Raw genomic sequence first — 14,228 nt, forward strand, 5'->3', positions numbered from 1 at the left:
CCTTGGGCTCCCCTGAGTGTGGTGTGAGTGGTTTGGGCAAGTCATGGTTGAGGATGTGATGAAGTGAAGCTCTGCCTGGACACCGCGCTCACTCTCTACTCTTGTGGCTCAGGCATTTGTGATCTCATTCACATCCGACTTCATTCCACGCCTCGTGTACCTGTACATGTACAGTGAGAATGGCACCATGCATGGCTTCGTCAACCATACACTATCCTCTTTTAATGTCAGCGATTTCCAAGCAGGAACAGCTCCCAACGACCCCCTGGATCTTGGCTACGAGGTTCAGATATGCAGGTACTCTCTTGAATGATCGCTAATGCCAAGTGTTTTCACAGCTGGCTGAGAATGTGGCAAATTCTTACATTCCTGGGGCAGAGTCTTTGTATTTTCAATACCTTTTTAGCACCTTGCTAGCCTTTTATACAAGGTGGATCCATTGCCTTGAACATCTTGCTTTGCCTTGAACATCTTGCTTACATATTAAGTAACCACAGACCTGAATATTATTTAATGCTTATTTTGGGAAATGGAGATTATTGTTAATTAAATTCAGAGCTTGTCCATGCAAAGATTTTTATTATTATGGATTCCCTTTTCCAGGAACGGAGACAGATAATGATAAACAGCACAATGGTGCTTTAAGGGAAGAAAATTATGTCCCTCTGATGTCATGTCATGATATAATGACCAAGGCCTCTTTTTTTGTCCAGTTCCCAATTCCTGATGAAAGCAGTAGCATCCTTATCTGCACTGGAACTTAAGACTTATTTATAGTGTCATCACACAGGAGAAATTTGCATGCCTGTGACAATTCATATCTATTTTCATGTTTGAAGGAAAATTGTGTTTAACAATTTCAGCTAATACATTCTTAGAATTGACAGTTCTAATCTGACAGTGAAAGCACTTAGACCAGCAAAGCTGAAAAGGGGACAACAGAGGGAGGAAGGGGAAGAGGAGAGTAAGGAAGGAAGAGATATTCAAGGGGAGAAAGAAACAAAGAGGACTTTAATACATGCATAGTAAAAATATCACCATAACTGACCAAGTAAAAAACCTTGCCTTCGAATCATATTATTTTATATTAAATTCTTTATGCATTTGAATAGTGCAAGTTAATATGGTGAAATGACCTCTAAACAGAAAATTTGCTCAGAGATGAAAGCAAAACCAACCCAAGCTGCATTTTCAGTAGCTTTGCTTGCTTTTACTTTCTCCTGGTTTCCTCCTGCTGCTCTCTGGGCAGAGGTTAAGCAAGGCTGGCAAACATGTTTCAGCACAGAATGGAAGTGTTGGCATCATGGTCCAAAGGCAAAATGCCAGATTTATTTGCTTTCCACTCCCAGCCGCTGTCTTCTTTCAATCCCATCCTTATCCCAAGGATTTTAAAATAATTTGAAAATGCAGAGCCCTAATTCTTTCAAAATATTGACAGGATGCTGTGGTTTTGAATTTAATGTATTTTTCTTGGTCTTGTTTATCAACACATAGATTTTCTATGAGCCATAGCTAAGGAAAAATTCTCTTCTCTCCACTGGGCAAAATTTAGCTTCAACCTTTTGCTAATCACATGTTAAACATGTTCTATGAATCTGAGACCAGTATTTTTGTCTTTAAAATTAGTTTGAAAAATATATGTTGCCTTTTTACCTATCTTAAAATAAATCACCTGAGCTGTGTAGTTTACTCTGTGTTATGCAAAATTGATATTATATGTAGTAATCAGAGGGTATTAAGATGAATTAACCTTTAATTTTAAGGCTAATTTGAAGGCTGTGGGAGAGTTTCATCTGTGTCTTGTTTCTGAGAGATTAACACAGTGAACTTTGTTTTAAACAGTTCCATTTATTGTTTGTTAATAACCCCTTCCTGTGCCAACATTTCTGAATTGCACCCCTGATTTACTGAGTCTTGTTTTGCAGGTACAAAGATTATAGAGAACCCCCCTGGTCTGAAAACAAATATGACATTTCAAAGGATTTCTGGGCTGTCCTAGCAGCAAGATTGGCATTTGTGATAGTTTTCCAGGTAGGTGACACTGCAGGCACTTGGAAATAAGTTATTGGGCCAAAGAAATATCTTCTTTCTCAGTTGTTTCATGGAAAAGCCAAAGAAATTTGCCCACCTTCATCACCCTCTTTGTCCCACCCACCCAGGCATTGGTATATCCTCAGTGGAAAAATTCATCCCCAGGGATTCCTTGAGCTGGTTTGATGCAGAACAATTTAATGACCTTAGAGACCAGCAAAGCACAAGGCTGATACTAATTAGGTTCCACCAATTTCTCCTGTAGGACATCAACAATTTCACTGAGGCAGCATAAATTTAACCCAAAATCATTTTTAGAGCTAGCCAAGAAATGAGATTTTCAAAATTTTCCAAGTTCAGGTTTACTTTGTGTCTGAATAAGAGGCCAAAATCTTGTGATTTGTTCTTAAAAGACATTATTTAATCACAGCAGTGATGCTACTTATTGTGACACAGATGTTTTAAGTCTGCCTTATCTGAATAACTTGTTTCAAAACTTTTATTGGGTTTTTTTGATAAAAAATTATCTTTTTGGGAAAGACCACCCTTTCCTTGAATCAAAGTTTTTCAATTAGAAAAGTTTTCAATTTCAACTTTTACCATTTTAACCTCTTGTATTTGCTTCTGCCTTCCTGATGAAAATCTCACAAACCACTCACCAATTGCAAATTCCTTTCGATTTCTAAGTGGCTGCAGTGTCAGGATTGGTACAGAAATCATAGAGGTCAATCAATACCTGATGTATTTCTCTACTTCTAGCATGCACAAAGCAGTTGAAGGGAATTTGGTCCCGTAGTCCAACTCAAATAACTGTCCTTTCTTCATTTTTCCTTCCTAAGTGCCCTCTCCTTTCCCTACAGCCACCCTTTAATTTGGCCCCACTGACACTTTCTCACAACTTCATTTTCAGAACTTGGTCATGTTCATGAGTGAATTTGTTGACTGGATTATCCCAGACATTCCCAAGGACATTAGTCAGCAGATTCACAAGGAGAAAGTTCTCATGGTGGAGGTCTTCATGAGAGAAGAGCAAGGCAAGCTGCAGATGCTGGAAACCTGGAAAGACAAGGACAAGAGAAAAGGGGAAAACTGCAACAACCACAGTCCCAGGCTCTCGAGGAGCCGCAGTGGGAGCTTGTCCTCCTGCCATTCCTATCCTCTGGACGTTTAGGAGAGAGGGAGCTGAGGCTGTTGGGGCATTCCAGAGACAAAAGCCATGGCGCCAAGGGCAGGACTCCGGTACGGACACCCCGGTGCATGTTGAAGGATGTGCTGCCATTTCGCTCCCATCTTTGTGAGAAATGCCCTTCTTGCAAACATGGAGGACCACGTTCTATTTCTGACAATGTTGGGGGTTTTTTTTGTTTTGTTTTTTCTTTTGCACAAGCAGTAATGCAGGGAGTTTCTGTATTTCATCCTGAGGTAGCACTATCGACGTTGGCGTGCATTAAGAAATGCAGGTACTTATGACAATCTTGCTAGAGATATTCTCTGAGAATCTGATCTTAGCCTATCAATTAGCTAATGAAATAAAGGTAAATTTGAAGTCATTACTGCTAGTTGGAACTATTTTTGGAAAGCCAGGTTTGAAGGTCCATGGGGTAGTTTGCTAAATGATTCGCAAAATCAGTATTCCCTAGTATTCCATAAAGCCTTCCAGACTGACTTGCTTCCCAAGGCTGGGTTTAGCTTTGTGAATCTGAGCTTTGGAGTCCCAAAGATGTGGGGGGGACTTGTGGCAGCCTCCAGACCCTCCCTGAGGCACCACTGCCTCTGGAAACATCAGCACAGGGATTCTGGGCAGTGCTTTCTTGGCAGCAGCAGCAGCAGCAGCAGCACAATTGCAGAGATCCTCCCAGCAGGCCCATGGTCACGGAGCATTTGTTGAATGCCCTGAGCTAATGAGCACACAGAGAGCTCCAGTGACTCTCACTGCCCTGCCAAGCACTCACACGCTGCTGTTGCTGAGGAAATTCCCTTTTCCCTGGTGTTTCAGCACATCCCTGCCCCAGCCTGGCTTTTCCCTGTAGCCCTCTGGAGCAGGAGAAGGGAGTGCTTGCCCCGGTGTTTCACAGCCAGCTTTTCCCACAGATTTCCTGCTGTTGGCTGGCACTTCCCAGAGGCTGTGCCAGAGGAGGAAATCCCAAATGCATCCCACTTGCTGTCTTCAGTGGAAGCTTTGCCTGCACTGGGGCTACAGGACCAGACCTTCAGCTAGTTACAGGACTTTTCTTTTGTCTTAAAATCCTCTGTCTTTTGTACAAGGAGCTTTTCCCTGAAGTATAAGTCTGAAATCCTTACTTACCATGACTAGCTAAATCCCATCAGTACAGCTCTTTTTAAGCATAATATGTTTTTGTTTTGCTTTGTTGACCGATAAACTGCACTTCCAAATAATATTGGTGCAATTAACCTAATTTCTTTTATTGCTTTGTCTTGTCCATGGCACTTGCATTATAAAACTGAAAAAGAAAATAAAAAGGAAAGATTTCTTTAAAGTCTAACTACTGTATGGTTTGTTACAAAACCAAACTCTTTTCAAGAGGTTAGTTATTTCTTTTTTTCTTTCTTTTTTTTCTTTGCCAAACTAATTTAAAGATTAATGCTAGAACTCTAAAAAGAATGCCATATATAGCTTTTGATATATTTATTTGTTTTAAAGTATGTGATAAACTTGATATTTTTCTGTAGTCTGTCCAAAGAAGGTACCAAAAGAGAAATTATGTGGAAGAAAGAAAATGGTATTAACCAAATATTCTTGATGCTTATTTAAAATACTGATCCAACCAAAGATTTTTATTAATAAAGGGCTTATATTTTGTTAACTCTTGTTTCTGTTGTATTTTGACTTGCAGGAATGTCACTATTTTTAAAATTTGTAACTTATGATAGCATGTTGCTGTAGGGCCAAATCCTGCCTGGTTTATACCCACATAAATGTAATGCCTGGTTAGTAAATGTTTACCAGATCAGGCCCACTGACTGCAATAGGACTGGGGAGAAATCAAGCAGAATTCTGTCCACACATTTGTTGCAAACCTGTTTTTCCTCTCATTCCTTGGTAGCCCAAAAGATCCAGGAGAAAGCCAAACTACCTATTCTGAGGAGAAATGTTAGGGATCGTCCTCGAAGGGGATTTAATCTGTAAATACTGACCTGAAAGTGTTCCCAACTTAATACTGACATTCCTGTAAATGGTGGAACTATATCCTGAACACATACTTATCTGAATTTTTCATTATTTGCTGAAATCATGGAATAGTAACAGTTGCTTATACTTTCTTTTGTACAGTAAATTGTTTGAAATGGAATTTTGTATATAAAAATCTGTATTACTACTCAGATATCTATAAAATTATTTCATGGAGTCATTTTTTAAGAAAAGCAAATATATACTAAATCTGTTTTATTTTGTTTTTTTCTTTCTTTCTTTTTCTTTGAACACTTATTTGAAATAAACTTAAATATCCAAGAGTTTCTCCTGTGGGACAGGTTCTGTTCCCAGCCCTCCTTGTACTCTGAATGTACAGACATCTCCCTAAAAATGTCCCAGGCAGGTCTGGTGTTTGAGCAGCTTTAGAGACCCACTTGGAGATGAGTGAGTCCCACCAGAAATCCATCTCCAGGAGTACAAAGGGACTTTTTGGCTGCAGAATGGCTCACACTGTGACTGTCACATTTCCACTGCCCTGAGGGACCTGTCCAAGCAAGGCTGGCCTCAGAAACTCAGTTGCTGATTGCAATTTTTCCCTCCTTTTCCCATTTAACTGTTGTGTGAGAAGGCAAAGCATGAGGCTTTACACCAGCCCTCCTTTCCTGGATGGAGAGTATTAATGCCCCAAGTCAGGAAATTTAGTTTGGAAGGGTGGGAATTGTGTCCTGAGAGAATGGATATGGACACCAGAAACGGATAAACCACAGTCTGGCTGGTAACTGTATGGGATTGTCAGTTATTAAAGACAAAATAATACATATGAGCTCATTAGATGTAAGATAACCCAGAAAACCACTTGCACTGTGGTTGTGGTACTTTTCCTGAAAGTTGTTTCATATTTGGGATGCAAAAAAAAAAAGAGGTTTGCTTTTAACAATAGCAAATTTGAGGCAGGATTGTGCTAGAAAGAATTTACTGGAATAGAGGGGGGAAAAAAGGAAACTTAAAACAGGGAAGCAGGGATCTGGAAATGATCAAAGAATACCTGCCTTGATGTGACTCACAGTGACCAGGTTTGATGAAAGATAGCAAAGCAAATATTTCAATTGTGCAAGTACAAAGCTGAATTCTGTGTTGAATTGTATGGCATGTATGACACCACGTCCATGACATGCAGTCAGCCTGTTCTTGGCATGCTTCTGGCCCAAAACCATAAGCACAAAACCATTTCCCAGCCCAGATTTGATCAAAGAAAAGAAAAGTCTCAAACCCAACATCTTAAGGTATTGAAGAGGAAAGTCATGGCATCCATTTGCTTGGTCCAAGAGAAAATGCAGACCACAGGGAAAATTCCTGCTGGAAATGGCTGCAGGGGCCATTTCTGAGCCATTGCTGAATCACTGTTTGCTGTTTGCCATGCAAGGGTGGTAGCAAAAACACGACTTCAGTCGGTGCATCCAAGGAGGAAGCTGCTCCCACCCCAAGGGCTGCCTGTGTGAGTCTGAATCTCCTGGATTTCCATGTCATTGTGTTTCCAAGATACTGTCCTACAAATATTTTGCAGTCTTAAATAGCTTAAGGGTGAATAAGTCTCACATCAAGGCACAGACACATTTCTATTTTTAACCCCCCTACGCTCTCTGGTCCTGAGCTGTTAATGATCTTTTTGGCTGTTGTGATTTCCAATAAGCAATAATAATTTACTTTTCATCCTGATACCTCCGGAGTCTGACCTCTCCTAGAGCTCTGTGCATCACTTGAGTGCATTTATATTTTCCTACGAAGTTTTCAGAGTACACAAGTTCTCTTCCTCTCACCACTGGAAAAAACCCATCTTAAAATTTATATGAATTCCATTCAAACTCTGGTTCAATTCTTTGCACATTTGAGCACTATTTATTCCATAACCAAACACAACATGCCATTTTTAGTATAGCAGAGAAAAACCAAAGTTCTTTTTTTAACCTTCTTTTTTTAGCCCAACAGGCCTTTCTGAAGAAAAAACTAACTATGAATGTGGCTTGTTTTGAATTTTAACTCTATCCTAATTTTTAAGGCTGTGTCAGCCACCTGAAGCCAAAGAAAATATTCCTATTGATTCCCTTCAGTGTGCTTTGCATAAGGTTAAGAGGTACTTATTGAGTGATTGGTTTCACTTTGGATAGAATAAAAACAGTTTTTGTAGGTTACTTTTCTAACCTTCAGTGTTAGCTAAAGCCAACATAAATTGATGCAGATGCGTTGTGAGAGCAGTAAAGAGTTGGGTGCACCATTGTGCTGGTTGCCATGAGGCAAAGGCCTTGGAAAATCCAAGAAAATTGAAGATTCTGAGGTCATAGCTTTCATCTGGCTTAGTACCATCTCTGGAAAAAAATTCATGCCAAAACAGGAAACGTATCTGTTCAGATGGCCATGGGAAACAAGAATCAAAACAGAAAATATTTAGCAGAGTGTTTGTGCTGAACAAGCTTAAGTGTAATAAAGTCCATTTCTCAGAGCAAGAGGCATGAGGTTAAGCAATCTTATAAGAGAAGAAATGGTTATTCCCTGTTTTTACTGCTAAATGAGAAAATAGTTGTTATCTTCTCAGCTGAACTATGAGATGGAGCTAAGGAAAAGATGCACAGTAGGGAAGAGAAGAAGAAAAGGCTTTTGCCTGCTGTTCCCAGACCCAAGTTAGTTTTTCTGGAAAAAGGATGGATTCCCCTTGTAGGTGGGTGATGGGGCAGCCTCTGACAGTGTTCCCACATGCCATCCCAACCACGCCCAGCCAGGCAATGCCACAGGTCTCGTGGGGAGATGGAAGCTGGAAGGTTTTGGTCCTGTGGGAGGAATGGAGCTGAGCCTGGAATTCCCATCTGTCATGGCAGCAGTGTGTAATTACAGGAGCAGCTCACATTTCTCAAAGCATTAATCTCTGAAATACATCTCCAGGTAATGAAGGAAGGCAATTGCAGGTAATTAGCCAGCAAGTGGGGAAGCAATAAATCCCAGCAGGCCAGACTGCCCTGGGTTTACTGCTAGAGGTGGTGTGTGTGCCCTGTGTGTCTGCAGGCTGGTGGGCTCTGACTCCTGGCGCTGTTTGGGCATTTTGCTCTCCCCAGGCACTGCTGGCAGTGGAAAAGGGGAGTTGTGAGCAGGGAAGGAACAGTGAAACTCCTGCAAGCAAATCAACATGAACTCCAGCTCCACCTTCATCCTGTCTTCAATGAGAGAAAGAAGTAAAGTGAGAGGCACTGCTGAACTTCTACTGAACCTCTTCCCTTTTGCCTCTCCGCCTTTGGCTTCTGAAACCAAGTTCCTCCACCTCTTCACAAGGCTTGCCTTAGAGCAGCTGAGCTAAGCTGGTAATTGCCTCTGGGGCTTCTTGGGGATGAGAAGTGGCAATGAATTAATCACTGCTAGGTTTAGGGGCTGGGCAAAGATGTGGTACAGGCTCCCTTTCAAAAGCCTCACTCCAAAACTGGTGAAGAACAGCAAAGTATGGTTAGATGTGCATTTGAGTGAACAGAGAGGGTGAGCTCGGGGCTGGTCCTATGCTACAAGTCATTTAATCTTGGTTGTATCTACACATGGAAAAAGAAAAAACTCTGTGGCTTTTCTGGCACCAAGCTGTGGCATTTGTAACTTCCTCACTTCTTCTGAAGTATACAGACAGCAAGGAAAATAAATAAATGCTATATTTTGTATCAGATTAATCCAGCCTTCTCTCAGGAAGTCACGCTCCCCTTCTAGACTCTTCATCTCTGGGAACAAATGCAACAAGTTTCCCACAAGTTTGTGTATGAAAATGGGCTAAAAATTGTGGTTTAGGACTAGCTGGTATCTGGGTCTGACCACAGCACTGCGGACCAGCTCAAATTACAGCATTTCTTCAGAGAGCAGAAAATAATACTTCCTCCCCAAAGAATCAAGGGAGAGGGATGATGAAACCAGATTTGCTTTCTTATTTATGATATCTAAATCCCTGTGAGTAATTCACCCAGTCATATCCTGTATCACTTGGTGGCCACGTGAAACTATTCATGTTTTAAAAGGAAATAACTGGATAATAAGTGCCCTGGGCTTGAGCACATGAGGCACTCCCTCTCTAATCGGAATTGAGTAAAAAACTTGCACCTTCCAACCTCCAGGACAGTGACTCAGATGGAAAATACTGCACTGGCACGTCCTGAAAAGAATGAAAATCACAGATATATAAAGCAATGCTTGTTTCTAGGAAATAACCCCCACCTCTTGGCTTGTCATTCTCTCCAGTCAAAATAGTGATTTCACAATACCTGAATTTAACTCAAAAATCAAGTAAGTGTGACAGGCTCACTCATTTTTATTTATTAAAGCAAAATTTCAGTACCTTTGAGAGACATTTGGATATTTTCTGGTCTCTGCAGGCTGGATGCAGGGACATGGTTGGGAAAAATTTTCCATTTTTTACCAGGTCCAAAGCAGAGTCTGTTAGTACAGAAGAGATAAGAGCTGAATATTCATACACCAAAAAAAAAAAAAAATAATAAAATAAAGAAGATAAATCCCTGCTGCCATTATTTCAACTGCAATGCTCTTCAGCAGGCAATGGAGTGCTGCTCCTCAGTAAGGGAAGAAAACCTCTCCTTGGGTGGGAGGATGAAGTCCTGTGGCACAGAACTAATTACATGCTTGTAAGAAATACTCCAAAGTGGTGCAAAATGGATCAGTTTTCTGCAAAATAATTATTTTTGTTATCCTAACCTTTATTTTATAGCTGCTCAGAATATTGTATTTTCTAATACAAAGATGGAGAATGAAGAAAAACACCTCAATTTAGAGAAAATAAATGTTACTGTGGTAAGTATTTACCTTTTCATGGTTTTATCTGGTTTAGGAACTAGCAATACAGCAGCTCAGGAAAATAAAGAACAAATTATACATACTCTGCAGAAATGAATCAGTATTAGCTTCCAAGCCTGGCAATCAGAGCTGCTGGATTATTTCCCTGCATGAATAGCAACTTCCAGTTTGGATCTCAATTTGCTTTGCTTTGCCCTCAGCCAGTCACAGAGCAGGAACTGAACTGAACAGAAATAGAAAAGGCCCCAAAAGAGATTTAATGATCATACACTGTTATTTGGGGACATTTTGTCATTTCACAATGACATTCCTTCACAAACAACCCTTGCTCTCTGTCTTCTCTGTTCTTCTGTTTTTCCAAGTCCAAAATTGATGTTGCAGAGCTGAAGTAATAAATATGGTTTAGAGGAATGAGGTGTGCTGGGCTAATATATGCACACAGCTTTATTGACATGTGAAATGTTTGTTTGAATGATTTCATACTTCCATGGTATGATGAAAATTCACTACAAAAATAGGTAAAAAGTCAAGTCAGAGGTTTTTTAGCTGGAGCAAATAAACAAAAGTCTACAATTTACCCTTCCCCTAAAGTTAAACTAACTTCTTCTGCCAACAATAACACAACAGAACTGTATCAACAGAATTATATCAACACTTCTGCTGTTTCAATATTAAGTTCAAGCATCTGTTAACAACTTATTGCTTGTTGTTGTTGTTACTTGGCCAGATTTTTTATCTGTATACAACCTAGTCATGCCAGAGTTCACTCTCTTTTCAGTACTTATTTACTTTTCCCACACTCTGCTTCTAATTTTCTCTCTCAACCCACAATAATTTGACATTTCTTACGGGCCTTTTTGTCAGGGACAGTTTTCTCCTAAGACCCTCAGTCTCTTCACAAACGAGTTTCTTTATCAGAGCACTTCTTTCTAGACTGGATGTTATAGCAACAGAGGGGTGATAGCTGACAAAATAAACGTGTACAGATCAATTCATTCACAAAAGAAAATACAGAAACAGTTTTCTCTTTGCTGAAAATGTGCATTTTAGGGTTTTGCAAAAAATGGGTGAGAGGCATTGGATAAGTACACTAAAAAATTTTATGGAAATCAGTTTATTCAGCATAGGAGTAAAAAAGCAGGAAGCAAACTAAAAACCTCTTGTAGCTCAATTCTGCTAGTAGGGACAGGGTTGAGTTTTTATGCAAAATCTCCTCTTATCTCGAAGCCAGCAAATAAAAAAGGAGAGGTCATTAATTCCCTTGGAAGACAAGAGCAGGTATATTAAAAGAAGTGTACAATCACCTGGGCCTCAAAAGAGAAACAGTTCCTCAGCACAGTCTGTGCCAAGGTGTTTGCCCAACCTGTCTCTCAGAATTGTCAGGATAAGGATTTTAAGTCCCCCTGGGATATGTGCTACTGCATTGCATGGGAAATAAAGAAATTATCAAAGCTGCTTCACTTGAAAACACAGCAGCTCCCAAACACTCCAGTTTTTCTGCACCAGCAGAATGTTGCTTGCCTTGGCTGGAAATAGGGAAGGCTCTTCCCGAGTTTCCACACCAACACGCCTCAGGACAGCCCCGCACTTGGCCATTTGTGCAGTCCCCGGATGGGCGGCGTTGCCGGGATGTCCTGGCGACTGACACCTCCCCGAGGGCTCTGCTGAAATCAGCCTTTCCCCGCTCTCTGTGCCCTGCTCCTCCCGCAAGGACCGTGGAGTCAAAGCTAAGTCCGAGGCACTCCCAGGCTTCGAGCTCCCTCTGCAGTATTTTGCAAGGACTCATCTTGCCTCGAGAAACCTGAGAAATTTGGTTGGGAACCGGATCATTCAGGGCACTTAAATTTCTGGGAAACTTCCACTGAAATCCGAGCTACTCCAATAAATCATTTCTATTAAGTTTTATTCTGACACAGAAGTGCTTACAATCTGTTAGGCTCACCTAATATTTCCTTTGCCAAAACCCCACAAACTGCTTCCAAAGGAAATCACTGGAATAAAGCAATTTATTGCTTGGGGTATTTTCATCGGTGAATGCATCCAAGTCAGGTTCAGACAGAATAGAAGACCCTGCTCAATCACTCTGCCTTCCCATAGGAGTGAGTTTAAAAGCATTTAAGAGTCTTAATTAAACATAGATTTGTGTCTTTCAGTTTCACTTTTGTTACTAATTTAGACACCTTTGGAATTACATAAATGTGCAGTGTCACTTTCACAGTACTGAATCTGACCACCAGGTTTGGATGAACTCATTAAAACCTCAGTTGATGTTGTCTTCAATTGCATGTCAGGATATAGAGAATAAAGGTATAAATTGTGCTGATTTGGACTTCCCTCTCACAGATTTGTCTCTGAATTTGGCTGGTTGCCATCACCAGGTGCCATGTGATTTGGTCCCTGCTGTTTTGTAGAGTTACCTTTGCTGGCAAAATTTAAAAGGAATTTTATTTAACTGGATTTTATACTTCTTATACCATTACAAGGGTTACTCCTGCTTCATTAATTAATGCACACACAGCAAATACATTTCTCCTATGCTACCCTTTTTGCTAATGACTTTCCTTGAGTTTAAAGTATATTCAGGGCAGCAAAAAAAAAAAAAAAAAGCACCTCTTAAATCAGGCACATCTTGTCCCAGCTCAGATTCACAGTGGCAATTCCTCTCACTCTTTCCTTTACCACGAGACCCTGTAACAAGTTAATTCCCTCTAGTCTGCAGCATTTAGGGAATAGACAAAAATATCTAGTGGGTTTATCTAAGGAGGGCTTGTGCCTGTGGGAGTTTTAGAAATGTTTTGGGGGCTTGGTCTTCACGTTGGAATGTGTGAGTGGAGACTGAGATGAGGAAGATGATAGTGTTTGAGTACATTTATCAGTCAGAAACCCTTCTATAATGAGAGAACATAGGTCTGTGAGTGTGCTGTAAGAATAATAAATTAAAGTGTGCTGGAAACAACTTAGGAACGGGGTAACTTGGGGAATCAACATGCCAGTGCTCACAGAAGGAACAAGAAAAATTTCTGAACTATCTACATGTGCTGAGAAGAAAAGCCAAAAGGCACCTACAAAACAATGGAGTGAACTTGACCTTTCCCATTTAAGAAAAGTTCACAACCTTTCACCTTGTGTAAGAGTCACCTCTAAAATACAGGGACTTAACATTTGCCCTATTTCTTGCCTTTTAAAGGTCAGGAGGTGCTTTGTGTCACAATTAATCTTGGTGAGGAACAAAGGCCAGGCTGCATGTCCTGTGCTTCCAGGGAAAGGCTGGGCGTCTCTGGGGGCAGCAGGGGCACACAGGGAGGGCAGAAAGGAATTCCTGGGCAGCTGTCAGGCAGGGAAGCCATGGGAATGGCATCTCTTTGGGGGCAGGGCTCTGCTGGGGCCTTTCTTGCTCTTGGTGGAGAAAACCATTTATAGAACCATAGAACCATGGAACAATTAAGGCTGGAAAAGAACTCTAAGATTATTGAGTCCATTAAGCCATCACTGCCAAGTCCTCTACCACGTCTCAAAGCACCACATCTGTACATCTTTTAAATCTCTCCCGGGATGGTGACTCCACCACTTCCCCATGGCAGCTTGTTCCAATGCCTGTCCAACCTTTCAGTGAAGAAATGTCTCCTAATACCCCACCTAAACCTCCTCTGGTGATTTTCTTCTTGTCCAGCCCCTTTTCCTTGGGAAAAATGACCAAGTCCCTCCCGTCTCCATGCTCATCTCAGTGAGCCAGAAGGTAGCCCCTGAGATTCCTCATGCCCATACTGAACCTTTCATCCTTGTGCTGCTTTTCTTTCCACCTTAAAAAAAAAAAAACACAAAAAAAAAAAAAAAAAAACAAAAAAAAAAAAAACAAAAAAAAAAAAACACAGAGATTAAGTCTTATAGGGGTAGGTGTTCACAAAAAGTCCAATTATTCAATATTAACCAGGAAATCTACAGGTGTGGGTTCCTGGATTCAGGAAGGTCGTTGAGGGGCTGGAGCATGTCCAGGGAAGGGAATGGATCTGGGAAAGGGTCTGGAGTACCAGGAGAGGCTGAGGGAGCTGGGAAAGGGGCTCGGCCTGGAGAAAAGGAGGCTTGGGGGAACCTTCTGGCTCTGCACAATTCCCTGACAGGAGAAGGCAGCTAGGGAAGGTCAGGCTCTGCTTCCAGGGAACAAGTGGCAGGACAAGAAGACACAGTCTAAGCTGCACCAGGAGAGCTTCAGGTTGGA

The 14,228-nt window shown here is 41.1% G+C and overlaps 1 protein-coding gene across 1 annotated transcript in view; it reads left to right on the top strand.

Moving 5' to 3' along the window:
- ANO1 (anoctamin 1) overlaps window positions 1–5,440 on the top strand; it is a 71,413-nt gene extending 65,973 nt beyond the window's left edge. Inside the window, exons 25-27 of the mRNA XM_059474406.1 lie at window positions 113–297; window positions 1,926–2,031; window positions 2,942–5,440. Coding sequence (XP_059330389.1) covers window positions 113–297; window positions 1,926–2,031; window positions 2,942–3,202 — 552 coding nt within the window. The 3' untranslated portion in view covers window positions 3,203–5,440. The remainder of the gene's footprint in view (window positions 1–112; window positions 298–1,925; window positions 2,032–2,941) is intronic.
- Window positions 5,441–14,228: the final 8,788 nt, after the last annotated feature.

The sequence above is a fragment of the Ammospiza nelsoni genome, chromosome 6 (genome assembly GCF_027579445.1).
Source record: "Ammospiza nelsoni isolate bAmmNel1 chromosome 6, bAmmNel1.pri, whole genome shotgun sequence".
Lineage (NCBI taxonomy): Eukaryota > Metazoa > Chordata > Aves > Passeriformes > Passerellidae > Ammospiza > Ammospiza nelsoni.